We start from the raw sequence: 24,954 nt of genomic DNA, 5'->3' as shown, positions 1-24,954 counted from the left end.
TTTATACCAAAACAGAAAAAATCGAATGTCGATTTTCAAGGGTGATATATCGATTCAGTGAATCGACACAGTACTTCATATCGATTTAAAAAATCGATATTTTCTGCTCGAAAAATCGATTCTTCGATTAATCGATCTCAGATCGCCATCCCTAGTTTAGACATTGACGCGCTAGATGTCGTGCATTCGCGTTCGTTATCTTATGCATAATGAGCATAATTCTAATAAATCAAAGTTCTGTGTAAAAATTGAGTAATTTCATTTCCAATCGTTCAAAGAAAATAACAATAAAATAAAATAAAACTAATGACCTTAGAAACTATGTTTTTTTTTATTTATTACTCATTATTGTTCGTCCGTCGTAGGTCTGTAAACTGTATTGTACACTGAAGGTAAATGGTACTGTAGGTACTTTAGTTCGGCGTCGTCGCTCGTCGGCTTGATATAAAATTACATTCTTGATTTCATTGACACGCGCTATGATTTGCGCGCGGAATTTCTTGTGTTGTGAATTTATTTTTGATTCAAATTGCAATGTTTCTCTAGTATGCATTTGAGACTATATTGTAAATTGTAATAATTGATCGTGGGTATAGTAATTAATTATTCTAATAACGCAATTAGTAATATATGTATTTTCGGTGGGATTCAAAACAAAAAATTGGCCCGTGATTTTTATGAAATTTCACCACATTGCAAATCACATCAATCATAGTTCATACACATGTATGACGAAAGTGATTAGTATTGTGGCTAACATTGACTCATCAGTTCATCACTGAAACCAGTGATAAATCAGTACCTATATCATATTGTGTTTGAATATTTTTAAACAATGATATAAGTATACAATTATTATAAATCGGTAAACTATCAAAGTAATCACAAACTTGCAAACATTGGTAAAATGTCCAGTACCTAGTTTATGAGCCTATTCATTACAATCAAACAAACAAACAAAGTTTTCCTCTTTATAATATTAGTGTAGACAAACACTATGAATACGATCACGAATGCAAATTCGGGGATTTTCTAATTATTGCTAAATAATAATTGAATTCGTTTTGAAATACTCTATAATTTTTAGTGTATAAATAGACATTTATAATGTGGTGCTCATTTTTTTTGTACTGCTAACGCTATTGTAGGTACCTATTTTCGTTGTTTTATTTCAAGTGAACACGGCCATACAATTTTGTCACGAGCCGCCTATGATTGTAGCACAGACTAATAATAATATACTATTGTAGGTACTTTTGTTAGGCTCCTTCGTCGTCCGCGTCGGCTCGAAAGTTCTTGATTTCATTGTCACGCGCTATGATTTGCGCGCGGATTTTCTTGTGTTGTGAATTTATTTTTGTATTATTATTATTATTATTTTTTATTTTTTTTTTTATTTTATTGATTCAAATAAAATATTTCACTAGTATGCATTTGAGACTATATTGTATTATGTATAATTTATCGTAGGTATAGTTATTCTTATAACGCAGTTATATTTTCGGTGGGACACTAATTTGACCCGTGATTTTTCTGAAATATCACCACGTTGCAAATCACATCAATCATACACACGTATGACGAAAGTATAGTGGCTATAATTGACTCATCAGTTCATCACTGAAACCAGTGATAAATCAGTATATCATATTTTATTGTGTTTGAATATTTTTTAAACAACGATATATACAATATTATTATAAATCGGTAAACTACCAAAGTACTTCCGAATTTTCAGACAGACAAACAAGTAGTTTGAACACGCAGTTTTCTTATACTAGTAGCAAAAATCAAAACCATAATATTATGTTTACCTACTATATTTTACTAAAAGTCGAGTGCGTCGAAATCGTAAATAATAATATGTTTTTCACCTTCCTGGTTATTTTCCCATAGTAAATAGTGTTTTAGGTTTGTTGTTGTAGGTAGGAATAATAATAATTATTCTTACATGTTGGTTATGAAATGTATATTGAAATAATTTACTTTTACAAATCATTAGTGATATAAGTTTTGAGTGAAAATGCTTGGATCAGCATAATATTATATGGTACTTCAAATACATGTTTTGATAAAAAAAACAATAGTGTAATAAAATAAAACTGCGTTTTTTTGTAATCAATGTTGACAATTTTAAATTCCAAAATTATTGATCAATAAAATAGTATACACCAACAAATATAACTTTTATTTTTATAACAATCGTTCATAATATAAACCGTAGCAGGTGGCGTTTTGAAGTTCTGTCTACTCATACAGAAAAATGGAAAACTTGTTTTTTTTGTAAACAATTTATTACTCATGTTTAGTGTTGCCGCTCGATAGTCCACTATTGATAGTCTATCGATTAACTATCGATAGTTGGGGAAAAGCAATAGTATCGATAGCACTATCGATACTATCGATAGTGTCGATACTATCGATAGTATCGATAGTCCTATAAGCGTAAATACTATCGACACATAGCAATACCATCGATAGTATCGATACTATCGAAGCTCAATATCGAACGAACTATCGATACTATCGATAGTGTCGATACTATCGAAGCTCAATATCGAACGAACTATCGATACTATCGATAGTGTCGATACTATCGATAATATCGTCCCATCGATAGTGACCTTAGCTATAGCGATAGCTCAAAACTATCGATAGTATCAGTACTATCGATAGTATCGATTGTAGTTGCAATATTCAGTAGCAATAGTATCGATACTATCGACAGTAGTTAGTATAGCAACTATTGGCAATCAATACTATCGATTTTATCGATACTATTGCAGTTCATCAATAGTATTCCATGATTAACGCTATCGATAGTATCGATAGTATCGATAATATCGATACTATCGATAGTGCTATCGATATTCTGACTTATTTTCAAGGTCAACTATCGATAGTCAAACTATCGATAGTTCGGCAACACTACTCATGTTGTTTGGCAACTCGAAGCGTGGTCGTCCGTCGTAGGTACTTTTGTTCGGCGTCGCGTCGTCGTCCGCGTCGGCTTGATATAAAACATTCTTGATTTCATTGACACGCGCTATGATTTGCGCGCGGAATTTCTTGGTTGTGAATTTATTTTTGTATGCTATGCATTTTAATTGAATCAAATTGCAATATTTCTCTAGTATGCATTTGAGACTATATTGTAATAATTGATCGTGGGTAGGTATAGTAATTAATTATTCTAATAACGCAATTATATTTTCGGTGGGATTCAAAACAAAAAATTGGCCCGTGATTTTTATGAAATTTCACCACATTGCAAATTATACAGGGTGTCCCAAAAAGTAGTGATGAACGGAAGCTGGGAGGTAGAGGACCTAGAGGGCTATCCGAATCACCCCCATGTATGTTATGCGATTTTTCGTATTTTTGGAGTTATGACGTTTTTTTCAATTTTTCACTTATCGCCGAGTACGATGATATTTTCACTCATGGTGACGTCAATTATTGCGCTAGATGCTTGATTTTTTTTTTGTTTGCTAAGCTGAAAGATAGGCCAATTCAGTATGGTAACATTTACTATCGTTAGATATTTGAATGGAATAAAAAAAGAATTAAATGCCAAGAAAGATAAAATTACCCAGTATGCTCACCACTTCAAGGGCCCGTAAAAAAATAAAATCACATAAAAAAAGTTTTCCGTTTGGCTTTTAAAAACTTGCTCTATCTATCAGGTAGCTACCCTGAAAATTTCATTTTATTATTCAGAAGGCTTCAATCGAAAAATTGAAATCTAAATGTGGTAAGTGCAAAAATTGAATTAACACGATGATTAATAAAAACAAATTAAAACCAATAACAAGGTGTTTAATTACCATAAATTTTTAAAATGACCCCGCTGTTGCCCAGTGCAAGTGCGACATCACCGTAAAAAGTTGTCTTTTAAATGTATGAATGCCCTTTTATCATTTTAGTGGTTTCTTTTGCTACTGTGAATTTCCGGGTTATTGGACGAAGTTCCGGGTTATTGGTTATTAACAATTTGGACGAAATAACCCGAAAATTCATAGTAGCTGAAGTAACCATTAAAAATGATAAAAGGGCATTCAGACATTTAAAAGACAACTTTTTACGGTGATGTCGCACTTACATTGAGCAACAGCGGGGTTATTTTAAAAATTTCTGGTAATTAAACACCTATTTATTGGTTTTAATTTGGTTTTAATGATCATCATGTTAATAAAATTTTTGCACTTACCACATTTAGATTAAAATTTTTCGATAGAAACCTTCTGAATAATAAAATGAAATTTTTAGGGTAGCTACCTGATAGATAGAGCAAGTTTTTAAAGGCCAAATGGAAAACTTTTTTTATGTGATTTTATTTTTTATGGGCCCTTGAAGTTGTGAACGTACTGGGTAATTTTATCTTTCTTGGCATTAAATTCTTTTTTTTTATTCCATTCGAAGATCTAACGATAGTAAATGTTACCATACTGAATTGGCCTATCTTTCAGCTTAGCACACAAAAAAAAATCAAGCATCTAGCGCAATAATTCACGTCACCATAAATAAAAATCTCATCGTACTCAGCGATAGATGAAAAATTGAAAAAAACGTCATAACTCCGAAAATACGAAAAATCGCATAACATACATGGGGGTGATTCGGATAGCCCTCTAGGTCTTCTACCTCCCAGCTTCCGTTCATCACTACTTTTTGGGACACCCTGTATATTATACAATTACAATTACAATTATTATAAATCGGTAAACTATCAAAGTAATTACAAACTTGCAAAATATGCTTTTCCGAATTTTCAGACAGACACACAATTTTATTAGTTTGTTTTAGCAAAGTAGGTACCTATACCTATACGCTTACGTCGCGCGTCGCGTCGTCGAAAACGGTGCGCCGGGCGCCCAGAAACAAACATACCTAATTCAGTTACAATCCTTTTTTTGTTCCGTAATTTATTGTATTTATTCTAATACGATTTTTTTTATTCGTCGGCCAGTTCTACTAGGTATAAAAAGATAAAATTGAAATATAATTATTGTAGCGACAGCCATATTATGTTACTATGTTTTCGTAAATATGTTTTTCACCTTCCTGGTTATTTTCACATAATCTTATCTTATATATAAAAATGAATCGCAAAATGTGTTGGTAAGCGCATAACTCGAGAACGGCTGAACCGATTTCGATCATTCTTTTTTTATTATATTCCTTGAAGTACGAGGATGGTTCTTATAGCTAGAGAGCTAGTTAGTTTAGTTTTAGTGCAGTGGCAGTGTAAATGTTGTTGTTGAGGTTATGTAAATTTAACACTTTAGTTAACTACCTACCAAGATATAAAGAAATGAGGATAGGACACAATAACTATTGGTTGAGGTATTTATAAACTCATAATATACTTTTAAAAAAATCACGTTTTAATAAATTTCTAGAATTAAATTAGAACAGCTGATTCAAAATAGCCTAAAAAATCTTAATAATAATAATTACGCTTCACAGCAAGAAGAAAATATGTACCATATGTACCCGCACAAAGTCGATATTGTGTTGCCTACCGTTCGACTCAATGGCTAGGGTTGTAACTACCTTTAATAATTATTACCAAACTAATAAACCGAGTGATGCGAAATAACCATAATTCTTTTAGAGTTTGATAAAATGATCAGGCAGGTATTTTCTTTAATCCTCTGAATTCTCGGTTACTAAATTGTATCGTTGAAATTATTCTTAATCGCGTAAATTTAATAAATAATCATATGGAAAACACTTTTCATTTGTTTTTTTACTTTCACGCCCAACTACTATACAATAATTACGTTGTTTCGGTATTTTGACGAGAAAACGCAGGAAACATCCGTTGTATCATTTTAGATAGATTGTATATTTTGTATCTGTAGAATTGAAATCAAAGCTATGTATATGTTGTCTCCATTCTTTTCTTATCGGATTGTTGATCCCAATGCGAATGCGTCACTTAAATTTTATAAAAGACAATTAAGAACATCAAAAATAAAGTGATACGTAAATATTTCACAGTGCAATATATTATGTAATTAATAATAATTATATATTTATGAAAAAATAATTACATCAGATTTAATAATAGCAATTGTTTTGAATGTACATAATATGAATAAATGATTACATCATAATAGTAATAATCACAATTGTTTTATTTCCCATTTGTTGCAACCCTAGCATATTTTCATGTAGCAGCAGAAGTACCTACACTGGCGGCGCGGCGGCATCGTGCGACATCAAAGGCATTGCCTTACTAGGTAAGTTTATAATGACTCATTTCTTTTATTATATAATTTACGTTTTACTTTTACAGAATCCGATTCAATGGATTATGAAGACGAGTCACACAACGCCATACGATAGTGATGATGAATGAACATTACATTTTTTTACAACATTCCGATAGTAATAATAATCTATTTTCAAATATCAAAATGGCAGACGTGGTCAAATGGTTTCAAAGTTCGCCAAAAATTTCCACCTGTCTTACCTAAGCGCGCGCCCCGTCCACCACTCTGGGCTTAGTGACTCCTCATCTCATGTATAGTAGGTATAGGGGAATCAACACACAAAAATCCAGGTCTGGTCAAATACATACAGGTAGCTTTGCGCTAGCTCTCTAGCTATTACTTCTTATGGAGAGAAAACGTAAACATGTACCACGGGCGAAGCCGGGGCGGACCGCTAGTAAATAATAAAATAATAAATAGTGTATTAGATTTGTTATTGTATCTTGTATACCTACGAATAATTATTCTTACGTCTTGTTGGGAAATGTTCAAATACCTACCTATTGAAATAATTTACTGTTACAAATCATTAGTGTTATTAGTTTTGAGTGAATAGGCATGGATCAGAAATTCAGAATATAATATGCTACTAACTACTCAAATACATACATGTTTACACAACAAACACTATGGATACCTACGCTCGCGAATGCAAATTCGGTGATTTACTAATTATTGATACCTAGTCATTGAATTCGTTTTGAAATAGCCTGTACTTTGTAATTTTTAGTGTTATAGACATTTATAAAATGTGGTGCTCATTTTTTTGCAATAAATCATCCCGAACGCTATTGTATTTTCGTTGTTTTATTTCAAGTGAACACCTATACAATTTTGTCACGAGCCGCCTCTGGCCTCTGGGTGAAATAAACAAGTCAAATGATTTTTGTTCTAATTGTATTTTGGTAGTAGTTTGTTTAGAATTTACATTACCATTGTTTAATTTTTATTTTGTATTTGCAGTAAAATAAAAAGATGAAAAACTTCATTAGGTATATTGTACGACACCTCACTCTGAATCGCGCTAGCGAAATTTTTTCGTTACAGAGCACATATACAACTTTCGGACAATCTTCATTGAGGCCGGCCGGCAAATCGAGTATGTCGAGAAACTTCACTTATTCGATGGAGGTATTCTACCTTCCTTCCTCCACAGTTGTGGGACCCCGACGTGCATTGAACACGCAGCTTTCTGATACTAGTAGCTAAAATCAAAACCACAGATATGTCTGTGATCAAAACCATAATAATATTTTTACCTATTATTTTACTAAAAGTCGAGTGCATCGAAATCGTAAATATGTTTTTCACCTTCCTGGTTTTTTTTCCATAGTAAATAGTGTTTTTGATTTGTTGTTGTATGAATAATTATTCTTACTTGTTGGTTATGAAATGTATTTTGAAATAATTTACTTTTACAAATCATTAGTGATATTAGTTTTGAGTGAAAATGCTTGGATCAGCATAATATCATATTTGCTACTTCAAATTCAGCATAATATCATATTTCAAAATAACATCGAACAATGCGTCGAACACATTCATTTGACATTTCAAATAGAAACTATGACATATGACGTTTGCAAGAGAGATAGATATAGGTATGTGTCAAAACAAAACTTTTACTTTTATTTCTATTTATTCGGTATAATTACAACTTAATAGTGATAAATATGATCATTATAAATACAAATAGGAATTAACAATATCACGAACACGTGACACAACTAGTATTTTACCGATTCCATACGTAGTCATACATGTTTCAAAAGAAAAACTTTTACTTTTACTATTATTTCAATTTATCCGGTTTAATTAAGACTTAATATTGATACATATGATCATTATAAATACAAATAGGAATTAACAATATAACGAATACGTGGCACAACTAAAATTTTACCGATACCACCCGTGGTCATTCTCCTTTGTGGGTCATTTGTAACAGGATGGCGGTTCTACAGCGAAAAAAGAAAAATGATGGTCAGAACGCTGATACCGGATACCTTAAGATACTGTAATATAAAATATTACTAGATTAGATAAAATATTATAGGTAGTATCTTCACCGTGTGTGACGCGCTTTACATTCACGCCATCTAGAGTTAAATCTTTATCATTTTTGTATACGTCTGTGTGTGTAAACGACCCTGTATGCAATGACAGATGTTAAAACGCATAATTTTACCGAATTGGGTGGATTTTAAGGCAATGATATAACATATTTCAATAAAATATAATATTCAGTAACCGCCATGACTATTCCTAGGTTTGATGACTATTCCAATTACGCAAAAACTCAAATAAACTAGAAATGTAGAATTCAGCGCCATCTAGCGGGATATTGGCTGGGAACAGATCGTTGCAATCACCTTAATCTATACACAATAAGCTTTGAACAGATCTTGCAGTTTCAAACGTTTTTATTATTTGTTAGTGTTATTTGAACCATTATAAAATAAACATAATAAGTGTTGATTAATATATAAATTAATGAGATAATTTCCTCCACGCTTTTTATTTTTGAGGCTCTTATACTTAATAATTATTTATTCACAGATACTGGTCAACGTGTGTCTCTTAACATCAGCTGACAGAGGAAGCCTGTTTCTAGCCAAAGGGACACCACCAAACAGATACTTGCAAGCCAAACTGTTCGATGTAACGAGAGACACAGGTAATACATATTATAATATTATACCTACAATGGGCAGTGTTGGCCCAACAAATGATCGGATATTTGCCGCCATTACGGCGTTTATGAACATCTACAATGGCGGCCGATCATAGACATTTAGGCCCTCCACCTTGCCCTCTACACTGTCGTGATTGCCTCTACTCGCCCAACTCTATCCATTGCAATTTGTGAAGAGGTTTAAATATATTCTTAACACGCTACAAACAGCGCCATCTATTTGTAAACTTGAACTGTGAAAACTGGGGAACTAAAAATATATTTACTAGTTACGAGCTTTCCGCCCTTCGTCTAAAACTTAGCAAATTATTTATTTCCTTAACAAACACATTCAATTTACCTAAATACCAAATGATTATAAAATTAATGTTTATAAACTTCATTATTTTTATATGTAGTCCATAGCACCTATATGTGTTGTTACCAATACTAAATAACTACTACTGTGTTACTAATATTATCCATATACATTTCTCTACAAAATCTGTATGTAATGACATCGATCAATTTTATGTACAATGAGAATAATATGCAGTACCTACTTACCTATGTAACAGCTACTTCGAAGTTAGTTTAACATTTACATAAGTTGCACGGTTTTGCAAGTTTTCTCTATGAGTCATGTCTAATGGACACGTGCTAACTGGATTTAGGTTCATTTGAGTGATATCTCACATTTTAGCAAACCATAACTTTAACAACAACACAATTTTACTACACATATACCTATATCTGTAGGAGTGTCCTGTGCAAAAGGGTTCAGTTCATTCTAGAAGCAGAAAAAGAAACTGTTAAAAATTAGGTACATCATGTTTTAATTTAGAATTAATGTTATTTCCTTCATATTATGTTGGTAAAGTTGCTGTAAAAGTATTAAACTTTTATTTTACCGCCATCTGTAAATCATACTAAACACTAAACACATTATTAGTTCTATGATTTAAATTGTTTTGTCAATATCCACACCGCTTCTTAAACTTTAGATACACTATAATAATCTCCCATAAAACGCCGTACAATTGATTATATCATTACTCATTACTACCATACACATCTTAATACTATTATAAAGGCGAAAGTTTGTAAGGATTTATTGATGTATGGATGTATGGATGTATGGATGTATGGATGTATGGATGTATGGATGTATGGATGTATGGATGTTTGTTACTCTTTCACGTAAAAACTACTGAACCGATTACAATGAAATTTAGCACACATATAGAGGGTAACTTGGATTAACACATAGGATAGGTTTTATCCCGGAAATCCCACGGGAACGGGAACTATGCGGGTTTTCCTTTGAAAACGCGGGCGAAGCCGCGGGCGGAAATCTAGTACACAATAAATATTACTAATTACTAGCAATTCGTATTTCGCCTGTGTGGTCCCCGTCTCAGTTTTACGACATTTTGATGATTCATTGTCCATTGTGTGGCTTGAGATGTTAATGTATGGAACTGATAGATACAATTGAGGAAAATATTCTTATATATTACTAGCTGTGCCCCGTGGTTTTACCCGTAGTGCTCGACTCCTGTTGGTCTTAGCGTGATGATATATAGCCTATAGCCTTCCTCGATAAATGGGCTAACTTACACTGAAAGAATTTTTCAAATCAGACCAGTAGTTCCTGAGATTAGCGCGTTCAAACAAACAAACAAACTTCAGCTTTATAATATTAGTATAGATTAGTGGGAAGTATGAATGGGGTCGGGTCAGGATAATTGCTTAGCAATGCGGTTTTATTTCGGCAGTGGTTTGTGGTCGATGAGGACTTTTGTTTGGAAAACAAACAATACAATTCTTATAAATAATAGATAAGTAATTGTGTACTTTGTGTAATGTATTTCGGATTAATGAAGACGTAAACTATGTTTATTTACCAAAGAGAATGTATATAATACATTATTGCTATAGTATATGTATATAATTACATAGGTATTCAGATCGTTATCTACCAACTGCTTTGAATAGCTGTGATAACGCGTTGACCATAATATGTATGGAATAGTTTAATCAATCAACTAGGTACTAGTTATTGTAAAATAGCTTCTACATACCTACGTATGTTGGTTATCTCCTAATTAACTGCATAAATTAAATATAAAGCGCGTGCCGAGCGTGTGTGCCGAGCACACGTGTCAAAAGTGAAAATTCTTTGTCAAAATCGTGGCCTTACTCCCATGACGTAACGGTATTGCCATGACGCGACTTGAAATTTTACTCTTAACGCGCCTAAAGAAGATTCACTTGGACAAGGGCATCTTAAAATCACAGTGAAAGAAAAACGTCGCGCCTGGCGACTCGCATCTTACCATATTTCACAAATAACATTACCAATACTTTATATATACACAATTTATTATCGAATAAAGAAAACAAACGGTTATTATTCTCAAATACTATTTATTTACATTTACCATTGACACAAATGGCATAGATGTTTTTCTTTATTTAATGTAATTCTATTTTCATACTCGAAGCTGTGCTCGAAGCACAAAGCTCTCTCGAAATCCTGCCAACATAGATAATCCTTTTCGTGTAAGAAATATAATGTAGCAGGAAAAATAATACGTAAAAATGTAGGTCAAGCAGTCCTGTGTCAAATGAAAGACATTAATTTCAGTGGACGCTCCTGTTTCTATACAATTCCCTACAATTCCTATTAAAACAGAATACCAGAAAGTTATTCTGTGCTTAGATTTCCAGTATCATTGTTCAGCTTGAGTTAAATGTTTGTTGATAGACTCGAGATTATTTGTATAAGAAAGAGAGAATTTGTTGATTGTATGCAGTATGACACTTGCAATCTTAATTGGCGAGGTAATGATCATACTTATTAGCCTATAGTTATGCTAAAATCTCGATTAATAATTTAGATAGAGGTCTTTATTCGTAACACACGTAAAATCGTTAAGTTTAGAAATACATCTTTATGTGATAATATTATGTGACATGTTCGTGTTATATATTTTCATGGATCTCGAAGCAAATTCTTCTCTACACATTAATTTAGTAATAATTAATGTCTAACATACCTACTTAGAATTTTATATATTTATAGTAATAAAATAATACACTACAAGCATATAAAACATCATTTTATAATACCAGTATTCTTCTAAAATGTCATATTATTTCAGAATTATACGACGCCCTACGGATGGCGCGTACGCAAGAAATTAGAATACCGTTTGGCGTAGGGGTCGCAGGGTTGGCGGCTCAAACGAAACACCCCATAAATATCAGGAACGCGTACGCAGATCCACGGTTAGTATAATAAATCTTATACAGCAGTAGGTATATATGATAAATAATATTGTATATAATATAAACACCGAAGTAACCATATTGTACTAATACTAGCAAATAAATTATATATTTGATTTGATTTGATAGAACAAAAAATAAAACAAGAATTGAATTGTTTTGTCCTTATGATGGATCCTCCTTGTTTATTAAATATGGTGGTTCTCTTTCATAATTTATTAATATATTTTTTGGAAAAGGGCAAATTTAATCGGTAGCTGGTTTTAAGCATTGATTAAAAGAGTTTATAATGTTTACACTAACGTTATTTTTTGACATCTTTTACATGTTTTAACTAACTATTCAATTCACAATTCACACAGAGAAATAAACATTTTATTGGTATTGAATTCTGCATCGAAAAATGAAACACTTATTTACTTTCATGTATTTAAAATTCTAGGTTTAACAGTGAAATTGACGTCAAGACTGGTTACAAAACGGAGCTAATTCTATGTATGCCGATCTGTAATTACGAGGGCGACGTTGTAGGCGTTGCACAGATAATAAATAAGACAGATGGTAAGTTCCTTTGAAAACAATTGACCTTTATTCATTCTTTTAAAAATCCTTTCAAATTATTCGTAGCAAAGATTGCGTAAATAAATATTTGCTCACATTTTTTCCACAGGCTCAAAAGAATTCTCACCGCGTGACGTAGAAGTCTTCAGGCGATATCTTACATTCTGCGGCATTGGTATTCAAAATGCGCAGCTCTTTGAATCGTCTGTACTCGAATATAAGAGGAATCAGATTCTACTGGCATTAGCTAGGAGTATATTTGAAGAACAGAGCAATTTGGAATGCCTTGTGACGAAAATAATGACGGAGGCACGAGAATTATTGAAGTGTGAGAGATGCGCTGTATTTATACTGGATACGGATCATTGTGAATCGGTAAGGAAATAAGATAATAGATATTCCTTAAAACATTGACTTCAAAATTGTTTTATGCCCTCTATTACTTTTTTAAGCATTATTTTCAAAAAAACTACGGGGTCAGTAGTTTAAAGTCTCAAATCTTTACTCTTAAATCTTTAAATTTTAATAATTCCCTAATCCACAGACATATTGAAGCTGTTTTGAATTTTTTTGCTTAACATCATCTTAATAGTAAAAGAAAGTAAAACGTTGCGTAAGAAATATTGACACGACTTTTCTTCTTAGTCTTAATACATCTTCTTTTTTTACGGGCCCACAGTCTTAATGCATATTCAAGATGAGATTGAAAAACATTTCAATTATTTAACTACCCGCACATAAAACACATTTAAATTCAACTATATTTTCCCCAGAGTCATCTAGAACGTATAGTCCAACGTCCTGGCGGTCGTAAAGGCCAGCCCGCACTGCCCCCCCCAGCGCCGACCAGATTCCACACTTTGTTCGAGCTGGGCGCGCAACATTCTAGAACGACGCTCACACCGAGACATGATGCTACTTCAACTTTGGCCTCTATTGCGTTGGCTGTGAGTTCAATTTTGCTTACTTTTTAAAGATTTGTAGATCATCATCATTTTAACTGACATAGAGCTAGCAAAACATATCCTGAAGTGTTGAAACCACAGGTTGAAACTGTATGATAAACAATATTTTTTTTTTATTTTTAAGTGACTTTCCTATGCTTCCTCTTGCCTAAATAATAATAAAAATACCAATTGCAGGTAGCCCAATCAAACAAAGCGCTAAATATATCCGATGTGGACGAATGGAGAAGTGAAAACGGCATGACGAATAAGGAATGTGACGACGCTGCTAACGTCCGGACCATGCTGTGTATGCCCATTGTAAACGCGAATAAAGATGTTATTGGTGTTGCGCAGCTTATTAATAAGGTATTTGTTCGATATTTTTTATTTAACTTTTAATAAAACCACACTTGAAGCACCAGCTTTCAAATAAAAAAAGGATCATGGAAATCGATTCACCCAGTCGAAAGTTCTGAGATAATAAAGACGGAGAAAAAAGTCGAAATATTCCATTTACTATGGAATTTGAAATAAAATAAACCTACCTTCATTTTTCTAGGCTTTTTACACATACCGATTTACAATAAGGAAAAAAAATCTGTTATCATTGGTATTGCTCAAATATTTTATACTTTAATTTACATATTAAATTACTATTTTCAGGAGAACGGATCACAATTCACAGATGGCGATATTTCGATATTCGAAGCGTTTGCCATTTTCTGTGGTCTTGGAATTCATAATACACAAATGTATGAAAACGCTTGTAAACTCATGGCTAAGCAAAAAGTAAGACACTCTAAATATGAATGAATAAATTACCTACCCACCTAGTAAATGTAAGCTAAACAGACATGTAGATAGATAATTAATATAAGAAAAACAGGACGAAGTTCTATAATTAACAATACCAAACGCACTGTTTAACATGAATATTTTACTTGACAAAAAATAATAGTTTTTCGCGTACATCAACTGTTTATATAAAAAAATTGGTTGTCTGTAAAGTCGGTTTACTGACGATAGTTGAACGTGACAACGTCCGATTGTGCTTCTTTGTCGCTCGTTCCGCGCTCTCGCTTGCACTTCAAGCCTTACATGGAACGCCTCAGAGCGAGGTAACGCCGCATGAGTCATGTTTTTTCGTGCGTGCAGCCGGCTCTATCGAATTATAAGACGTTGTCACGTCAAGGCTGGACAAGCCCTAAATATAACACTTGGCAGTCTTAAAAAAATAATTAGAATAATCTTACCCGTCGGCCCTCTTTTCAATACATAACAGGTAAATATTCTCCTTAATCTTAACTTTAATTAATAGTAGTATTTGTTACCTTCCAGGTGGCATTAGAATGTCTATCATATCATGCAACTGCATCCGCTGAAGATACAGCCAAGTTATGTCAGGACATCATACCTTCGGCAGAAACTTATAACCTTTATAGCTTTAAATTTCACGGTAAGTTACGACAAACGAATTAAACGCTTACAAGTAATTTATTTTGAATATAGGATATCCAAACTTTTAATCGGGAATAGTATTCCAGATCGACTATTCATAAATACTTTTAAGTTTACACGAATAAAATAATTTTGAGATTGATTTTAAAATTGGTCCATGGTTGTAGATCGGCGATCAAGTTCATTTGATATCTTCCAGAGAATTGATTTACTTCACAATTAAAAGTAATAAGTTAGTTGTTATTAATTAATACTAGCATGAAATAAAAAAGAAAACACCATTCTTACCTTATTTGTATACTCCACTGTGAATTATTCGAGCTCATGTAAAATTGTTGAATTATTTCAGATTTCGATCTCGCAGACGAAGACACGTGTCGAGCGACTCTACGCATGTTCCTACAATGCAATCTGGTTGAGAAATTCCACATACCTTATGACGTAAGATATTTTCCATTTTCTCAAGAATGAAATAATATACTTTTGCTCTGTTTCACTTAAAACTCCGATTGTTTTTACCGGTACCTACTGAATTACGGTCTTTTTTTTCTATGTGTATTTTATATATTTTTAAGTTCACAATACTTTTGTATCGAAAACATCTTATCAAAATAATGTTTCGACTTCCTTTTATCTTTATTTTACTTCACTTACCTAGGTATTTCAGGAACGTATATTAAAATATCTAATTTTAAACAAACATGTATTTCAGGTCCTCTGTCGTTGGATTTTAAGCGTTAAGAAGAATTACCGACCCGTAAAATATCACAATTGGAGGCATGCTCTCAACGTAGCGCAAACAATGTTCGCAATGTTAAAAACAGGCAAAATGGAGAGATTCATGTCCGATCTAGAGATCCTAGGGCTTCTAGTCGCTTGTCTATGCCACGATTTAGACCATAGAGGGACTAATAATGCGTTTCAAACGAAAACAGAAAGCCCATTAGCGATTTTGTACTCGACTTCTACGATGGAACATCACCATTTCGATCAGTGTGTCATGATTTTGAACAGTGAAAGCAATAATATCTTTCAGGTAAGTCTATTGGGAACCTATCACTACTATTAACTAAGTACTATAAACAACTAATCGTAGGTTCTTAGAAAACTGCCTAATAAAGTGTAGGCAGAGTTATGCTTTGGACAATTTTAGCAAGAGTACCGTAGTTGTTTATTGTTTATTGTACGTCAATACCACCAATATAATTATGATATAGAATATATTATTAATTATATCTCATACTTATAGTTACAGACAACTTACACAAAATATGAATGATACAGTTTATAAATAAATAACTCGTCTACTAATAAAATCTATGGAAAAAAAGTTCGCTAAAATCATTTTCACAAACATTAGACAACATTTAAAAGTTCTTTTTTTAATCTACCGCGTCTATAATTATTATATTTACAGGCTCTCTCACCCGTCGATTATAAGACAGTAATGCGTGTTGTGGAAACGGCGATCCTCTCAACAGATCTAGCGATGTACTTCAAGAAGAAATCAAAGTTCCTAGAATTGGTCGACAATGGAGAATTTGATTGGCAAAGTCCGGAGAAAAAGGAATGTGAGTTAAACATACATTTCTTACCAGTCAGTTACTATAAGAACTTGTATTCTGATACAGATACACAAAAAAGTGTCTAAGTACATACTTTATTATTCACAATTAAAATAAGAAATAAAGTAAAAATTTTACTTTTAAACGCTACTAATTATAATATAGCTTGTATATTATGATCTATCATATTTCAAAAAGACACCTATAAATATATATGATATGTTGGCTATTCTCAACCGAACTTTAAATGTCTATAATTATAATACAAATTTTTCAGTGCTATGCGGCATGATGATGACGGCATGTGATGTGTCAGCGATCGCCAAACCCTGGGAAGTACAACACAAAGTGGCTAAATTGGTAGCAGATGAGTTCTTCGATCAAGGAGACTTGGAGAAACTGCAGTTAAATCAGCAGCCTATAGCTATGATGGATAGGTAAGTGTAATTTAGTTACTTGTAAAATTAAGTTATATTGGGGTAAATTTTCCGTTTTACATTACAACAGGGGATCATTAATTTATTTTGCAACTATTGAAAAACCAACACCCTCATCTTGTACTTATTATTTATTTTGCATTTTTAAGCAAAACGTAGATAGTTACGCATCCACCCCAACCCTCAGTATTAGGTTGAGCAATAGCCTTCCGCTGGCCTCAGCAAGACCACCGGAGAGTTCTTGCAATTTAGCAAAAGCGTTGCAGTTATTGAAAAACATTTATTTCGCAATAAGGTATCGATTGTATCATTGCATGTAATTCTGGCATTAACATTTGTGACTCCAAATCGTCCACTTGTTATAGTTAATAATTAAATAAGTTTAATTTTAATTTAATTTTATTTTTTAAAAAAGTCAAATCGCTCCCGCAAAGTTTAACTGGCGCAGCCGGTAGGATAGCCATATAAGGTCTGCATGTCTAGAGGTCTTCAAAATTAGCCCTAGAACATTGCTATAAAGGCCGTGCTATCCTAAAAGAACCGAAAAATAAATTTGTTAAACGACCACGACGAGGACATGGGATCGACGATCGGTTGGTGAGTAAAACTTTTTGCCATCCTTTCTGATATATTCCTGTATCCTTTTCACGAGAGTGTAATTTTGACTTTTAACTATTTTTAACTGTTATTTTGGGATTGAACGTCTCGCATTATAACGGATCTGGTTTTAATATGAAATTCTATTAAATCAGTAATTAGTTATACATAAGAAATATCGTATTTAATTCTAAGAAATTGTCTTGCTGCATAAAACTCTGCACAGACTAATTAACTATAGAGTGTAACTTAATTAAAAGTTTTAAATTAGGAAATTAAATGATTTTTGCATAACTAAATATCAATATTAATTGATTTAATTGATCTCAAAATCGATCGTAATTCAATTAATAATTTTTATATTTTATATGTGATTTTATAACTTATTTCAAGTTTTAATTTTTATAGTAATTGATAACATATATTTTTTTTATTGTGCTATATTTTAAGAATTTTTATTATATTGTGTTTTAAATTGATTCTTGTGTGTGTGATTTTTATAATTCGAAATTATTGTAATTGGTTAAAGACTTCAGAACTTTAATTACTCTGTACTTATTTAACATGGAAAGCGTAAACGTAATAACAATTCCGAGTGATATGTTAAAGCTTATTCCTCTTTTTGGTGGAGACAAAAGAATTTTGAATTTATTCTTTCGAAAATGCGAATATATAATTAATAAATTTAGAGGGCATGAAGAGCAGAATATTTACGTTTTACATGCAATAACTAGTAGATTAATAGGCGATGCCGCCGCGTTATTATCCGAGCGCGAAGATATTAACACTTGGCCCGCGCTAAAAGAATTACTGGAACAACATTTTGGCGATCCGCGAACTGAGGATTGCATAAAAATCTCTCTCGAGTCCTGTAAAATAAAATCCGGGGAAAGTTATCTTGAATTTTGTAATAGGATACAGAATATTAGATCGTTACTAATATCGAAGGTTAATTTATCGGTAGATACGGAAATTAAACGCGCGAAAATTGCGATTTATAATCATACAGCCCTGAACGTTTTCTTGTACAATTTGCCCGAAAGCATGGTGCGAATTGTTAGACTAAAATCGCCTAATACATTAGAACAGGCCCTAGAAATTGTGTTAGAAGAAGTTAATTTTCACGAACAATATCAGTCGCGCAATCGTACCCATAATAATACAACGGTACCCCAATTTTTACAAAATCCTCAACAAAGATTTAATTTTGGGACACCAAATGTACCTCAAAAATTTGGTTTTAAATTCACACCCCAACAACCGTTTAATAAAAATTCACAATTTGGTTATAAGCCACCGTTTAATAAAAACCCACAGTTCGGGTATAGGCCTTCATTCAATCAAAATCCACAATTTGGTTATAGACCAACATTAAATCAAAATCCACAATTTGGTTATAGGCCAACATTTAATCAAAACCCACAATTTGGTTATAGGCCTCCTGAAACTTTTAGTATGACGCCACAGAATTTCGGTCAAAGACCTCCTCAAAATAACCGCTTTGAGTCTACTGACGTTTCCATGAGGACGGCACCCCCTCGACCACAAAATATAACTCAGCCAGGTTTTAGAGTGAATGAAACCGACTTACATAATGATAATTATTACTATGGCTATAATCCTTACGACTATACGAATTATTATGGCTGTAATCCTTACGATACGAATTACGAATACGTCGCGAATGAGATGTATACACCCACTGACGATAATCAAGACGTTAATGTGCTTCCGTCTGATGAAGAAAATTTTCAAACGAAAGCCTCTACAAGGAAAAAATCATAGAATTAAATTGCGATCCAAATCTGAAATTTCCACACATTTATATTCCTGAAACTAATTCCAAATTTATTGAAACTGGGAAGCAAAATTTTAACGCGGACGCTTCATCTAGAATTAGAGTTAACGCTACGCATTCCGATAATGAAAACGAATCTATGGTTGTTAATATAGGCGATAGAGACAATAGGCCAAGAGCGCGTAACGACTCTAGTACAATTACTATATCAGAACGCGATTCTAGTGAAACGATATCTATTCCCGACTCTGAAACTCTATCAGCGCTAAGGTCTCCTAGAACATGTGACTACCCAGTCAGGTCACCATCTGTAACGTCAAAATCGGATACAGTTCATTCAGCTAATATAGTAGAATCGTCCGGTATACCTATATTACATGAAGCAATAGATACGAAACCAAATCAAATTTTAGTATATAAGTGGTTTAAGAACGAAAAGCAAGTTCACGACCTTTCACGTGAAAAGCAAAAAGTAAAGGATAGGAGAGGTGGTGAATATCAAATCAGTCTCCCTTCAGGAAAAATTATATTTGCGAAAGACGTTAATAAGCGAAAAAGCAAGGATAAGCCGCGATTCCATAAAGCTAAGGTTATAGGTCAAGGTTCAAGGAACGTTATACCGATAGAGATTGGTAAAAGGAAGACTATGGTCCCTATTAAAAATGTAAAACGCCTTCCGCGTTGTGGTGTTGGCTGATAGTGATGAGGTCCGCGCTGGCCCTTCAACTACAACTTCTTCAACATAACCCGGGAATTTATCCTGTGAAAGAAGGGCAAGCATATCTCCAAACAGACTATTGGACTATAATTAAGGTTTTAAATTTAGATAAGATTAATGATGACTTAAATTTTATTATTAGCAAATACAGTGAATTCGATAGTTTAATTAATAAGAATATTTCATACTTACACGATTTTCAAGTGGCAAAATATCACGCTGAATATATTCGCGACATAACGGTTCAGAAATACGAACAGTTAGTTCCACACAAACGTGTCAAGAGAGGTATCCTCAACCCTCTGGGTTCCTTAATTAAAATTATAACGGGAAATTTAGACTATAGTGACGCAATTAGATACGATAAACTTACAGCTAAACTTGAAAACGATCAGACTATCATTAGAAATAAAATTACCTTAATATCTAAAATGCTCGATAGTTTTATCAATTCTACTGAAGTCTTAAATCAAAATTCTAATATATTAGATAAGCGTTTAAAAATTGTAGAATCTATGATTAAGGAATTAGCATCTAAGGATAATCATTGGGTTTATACTACTTATGTTGTAAGCCTTTTAAATTTATTTGTTAGTAATTTTCGTTCTATTTTTATAAAATTAGGAGAAATAGAGACTGCTCTAGCATTTAGTAAAGTATCCATATTACATCAAAGTATTATTAATTCTACTGAGCTGTTGCAACATTTAATTCTTATATCTCAAACTGAAAATTTAGTGTTTAAAGCGAGTGAGGCAAATTTAGTAAAACTAGAAGAAACTATTAATGTTAAATCGTATATTAAACAAAACCAGATTACGTTCATAATGGAGGTTCCAATTACAGATAATTATACTTATAACTATTACAAATTATACTCTATACCTATGTACCGTGAATCCGATAGTAATACCGTTTCCATTTTTCCTAAATATCCTTACCTGTTGGCAAAGGGGATGAAATACTTACCGGTCGTAAAACCGTGCCGATCGCTCGCTGCTGGAGAACAATTTTTATGCGATGAACAAAATCAAACGCCATATCCTGAAACTACTTGCATAGAACAACTGCTTAAATTTGAAGGAAACCCAATGCACTGCGAACAACAGCTAATCAATATAGAGAATGTGAGAATTCAAAGAATCACACCTATAAGTTGGATACTTTTCTCAAAATACAGAAATACTCTGACTCAAATTTGCAATGGTGATGTCAGCAAATATCCTGTCGTGGGCACATACATAATGACCATCGACGAACCATGTAGCATCGAGATCCAGAATATAACGATTCGCCCTCACCAAGTAATCACTGAGAATGATCCTGTAGAACCAACAAAAATTATAGTTTTGCCGCAATTACCTGTGAATAGAACTCCAATATTATCCAGTACACGTGTACTCAATATGCGAGGCATCAACTTGGACGAAGTTAAATATATGTCAACGATATTAAAGCAATCAGTGTTCAGTGATAGTGAAATGATTAACAGTGAAAGAAATTTTAGATTCAGTGCTACTTTAGGCTATACGTCTCTATTTTTAATCTTTGTACTTGTAATTCTATTTTTACTTTACTTACTTCGTTATAAGATATTAAATGTAACATGTCTGCGAAATCATCGGATAGTTATTAAAAATGAACAAACCGATAATTTCGCACTTAAGGAGGGAGGAGTTACGCATCCACCCCAACCCTCAGTATTAGGTTGAGCAATAGCCTTCCGCTGGCCTCAGCAAGACCACCGGAGAGTTCTTGCAATTTAGCAAAAGCGTTGCAGTTATTGAAAAACATTTATTTCGCAATAAGGTATCGATTGTATCATTGCATGTAATTCTGGCATTAACATTTGTGACTCCAAATCGTCCACTTGTTATAGTTAATAATTAAATAAGTTTAATTTTAATTTTATTTTATTTTTTTAAAAAAGTCAAATCGCTCCCGCAAAGTTTAACTAGATACTAAACATTTTGTATAATGTTATCCAAAAAACATTTCATTATAGTTCTTTCACACATAATATTACAGTCTATTTAAAATTCAATTCATAAGTGGAAGACATTAACGTACAATTTACAACACACTCACGATCAAAAGCTGTCCTCAGAAAAAGTCTGCCTACGCGTTTATTAGGCAGTGTTTCCCCAATGAGTAAACATTGGACTTTGAACTTTACTATCACGAAATAAGGTGCTAATTTCAATGAATGTTCTATAACACGCCACTCGGACATTTTTCACGACCTTTTAATAGGCGATTGTTAGTCTAGTTGTTTATAGATAGCACCTTTTTTTTATAGTGGAGAAATTATAGCACCTCAATGTTAGAACATGAACAAATTTTTAGGCATCAATCAAATAAAATAAACTAACGTATATTCCAGAGAGAAAAAAGACGAGCTACCACAGATGCAAGTGGGTTTCATCGACATGATCTGCCTGCCCTTATACAAAGTCCTCTCGGACACGTTTCCATGGATACAGCCACTATACACCGGCACTATGGAGAACCGGCAACGTTGGCAAGATCTGGCTGAGAAAGTGGAGATGGGACTCACTTGGATAGATCATGATACTATTGATAAACCGATCGAGGAGTTTACTAGTGAGTATATTGTAGACATGTTGCTGAAATAAATTCGATCGCTCTGGCGGGTCACGAGTGGCTGAGTTGGTCAGGCATCCGCCCCGGAATGGCGCGAAAGGATGCGGGTTCGAGTCCCGCCTCGTGATCGATTTCTTTCTATTCTTTATAAATTTATAACTAACCAATAGATAACATTGTTCGTTCGACATTTTCCTTTAATCAAATTATCGTACGTGCGTTTGGTAATAACAATAAAAGTTATTTTTTGAACTACTCTTGAGTAGAAAAATAAATTAATGAGTTTAGGTACTAGGTAGAGTCAGTATCTTCATTTGAATAACATAAGAATGGTGTATTTGATCGTTTCTCTTAAGATAACGTAAGTTCTAAATTTTCACAAAAATCAATATTATCTACTTAAATACTTAAAATGGCAAAATTTAAAGGCCTTTATTATTAATTTTTTTTTTCTTTTTAGCTTCCAACGACGTAATAAAAGACGTGGAGTTCACACTACAGACACTAAACTGTCAACGACCAGTCTCCGATACTATGGCACTTGTAAAGCCGATAAAAACTCCCTTCCACTCGCTAAGGAGGGGAAAAACGAGCAGCGTCACAGTTCGATCTTCGAGGAGTAAGCTCACTAGGTAAATTTGCTATGCGTTTTATTTATTTCTTGCACATAATCTATTTGATAGTTATAATATAATTTGTAGATATTTTTGATTTAGCCTACATAGTCATAGTTTAACATCATTATTTAAATAGGCCTTATTGACCTCATAAAAAACCCGAGAAATATACTTTTCATTGTCATAATACACTAGCTGTGCCCCGCGGTTTCACCCGCTTTGCTCCGCTCCTGTTGGCCTTGCCTTCCTCGATAAATGGGCTATCTAACACCGAAATAACTTTTCAAATCGGACCAGTACCTGAGATTAGCGCGTTCAAACAAACTCTTCAGCTTCATCCTGCGTCCAGAATGCCTGCGCACGATATTGCCGGAACGTTCCACCTACATGACATCAGTCCCTATATTAAAGACGTCAGTATTTTAAATATGGATGGACGTAGGCAATAACATTTTGCTACTTAATTATTTGGGTTAATGCACAAAAAAATACCATCATACCTGTATAAAAAATTAGCTTGGTTAGGTCAACGAAGCGACCTAAAATACAAAACCAGATTTGCCAGCATAAAGCTTTCGGTTCCCATGCACCACACTGCATCATTTAGAGGCGGTTTCACATACAGCGCCACTAAGGGCCGATTTTTCAATGCTTGGATAAAACTTATCCGTCCAATAAAGTACTACACGATAATATTAAAATGTCACGTAAACTGTCAAATACGGGCAATTAGAATACGTTTTTAAAATGGTAGTTTTATACATTATTCGACGAATAAGTTCCAATCCAAGCATTGAAAAATCGTCCCTAATTATTATAATATTAGTATAGATTATCAAACATTCAAAAGCAGACCTTATAACCGATATAATAAGAGTGAGATGAAAGTTTCTTCCAGGTCTCTCTACGCGGGCGGCAGCGGCAGCGCTCCAACAGCGAGGGCGACCGCGAGCCCGACCCGCTCCCCGCAACACACGCACGAACAGACACACAAACATAAGGGACGGTGAGTTACATTTAAAATGATCCTTCGTGACTATTTGTGTTTTTAATTGCTTGTTTTGCACGTCGAAGCACTCACAACAGTCGTATACTGTACATATACATCGTATATACATATACACTGAAAAAGAGAAAACTTTTCCCTCCGAAAGTGGGATGTTCACTACATTAAAGTGGCCGTTTTTAATTAGAAAACGATGCTGTAAAAGAAGGCATGCTTCTAGCTGCAAATGTACCTGTGTTAATTTTGGCTTTGAGGATCTTTTTTAAATGTTCGATTTAAAATTTCAAATAGACGGTTTTCTTTGATTACACCATTATGATTAAAATCCTATTATTTGTTCCAGGTTATGCCATATGTTGTGACGAAGTTTAAATTGGTGAGTTCCTTTTAAATTTTT

The 24,954-nt window shown here is 33.3% G+C and overlaps 1 protein-coding gene across 4 annotated transcripts in view; it reads left to right on the top strand.

Moving 5' to 3' along the window:
* Pde6 (phosphodiesterase 6) overlaps nucleotides 1-24,954 on the top strand; it is an 82,619-nt gene that overhangs the window by 54,034 nt on the left and 3,631 nt on the right. For 2 of the 4 annotated variants that reach the window (XM_089709754.1, XM_089709757.1), the window contains 16 exons: nucleotides 8,841-8,958; nucleotides 12,123-12,249; nucleotides 12,692-12,810; nucleotides 12,920-13,185; nucleotides 13,584-13,757; nucleotides 13,953-14,123; nucleotides 14,421-14,546; nucleotides 15,096-15,213; nucleotides 15,565-15,656; nucleotides 15,928-16,251; nucleotides 16,633-16,786; nucleotides 17,058-17,217; nucleotides 22,714-22,934; nucleotides 23,395-23,566; nucleotides 24,450-24,557; nucleotides 24,901-24,933. In XM_089709754.1, coding sequence (XP_089565880.1) covers nucleotides 8,841-8,958; nucleotides 12,123-12,249; nucleotides 12,692-12,810; nucleotides 12,920-13,185; nucleotides 13,584-13,757; nucleotides 13,953-14,123; nucleotides 14,421-14,546; nucleotides 15,096-15,213; nucleotides 15,565-15,656; nucleotides 15,928-16,251; nucleotides 16,633-16,786; nucleotides 17,058-17,217; nucleotides 22,714-22,934; nucleotides 23,395-23,566; nucleotides 24,450-24,557; nucleotides 24,901-24,919 — 2,469 coding nt within the window. In that variant the 3' untranslated portion in view covers nucleotides 24,920-24,933. Of the gene's footprint in view, nucleotides 1-8,840; nucleotides 8,959-12,122; nucleotides 12,250-12,691; nucleotides 12,811-12,919; nucleotides 13,186-13,583; nucleotides 13,758-13,952; nucleotides 14,124-14,420; nucleotides 14,547-15,095; nucleotides 15,214-15,564; nucleotides 15,657-15,927; nucleotides 16,252-16,632; nucleotides 16,787-17,057; nucleotides 17,222-22,713; nucleotides 22,935-23,394; nucleotides 23,567-24,439; nucleotides 24,558-24,900; nucleotides 24,934-24,954 lie in introns of those variants that run through there. The other 2 variants (XM_089709755.1, XM_089709756.1) reach the window with 2 other exon arrangements.

The sequence above is a fragment of the Colias philodice genome, chromosome 23 (genome assembly GCF_061535455.1).
Source record: "Colias philodice isolate Cphi_HAF_F1 chromosome 23, ilColPhil1 Martin Lab GWU primary, whole genome shotgun sequence".
In the NCBI taxonomy this organism is placed as follows: domain Eukaryota; kingdom Metazoa; phylum Arthropoda; class Insecta; order Lepidoptera; family Pieridae; genus Colias; species Colias philodice.
Note: the sequence above shows the minus strand (reverse complement) of the source record. Positions and strands in the feature narration are given on the sequence as shown.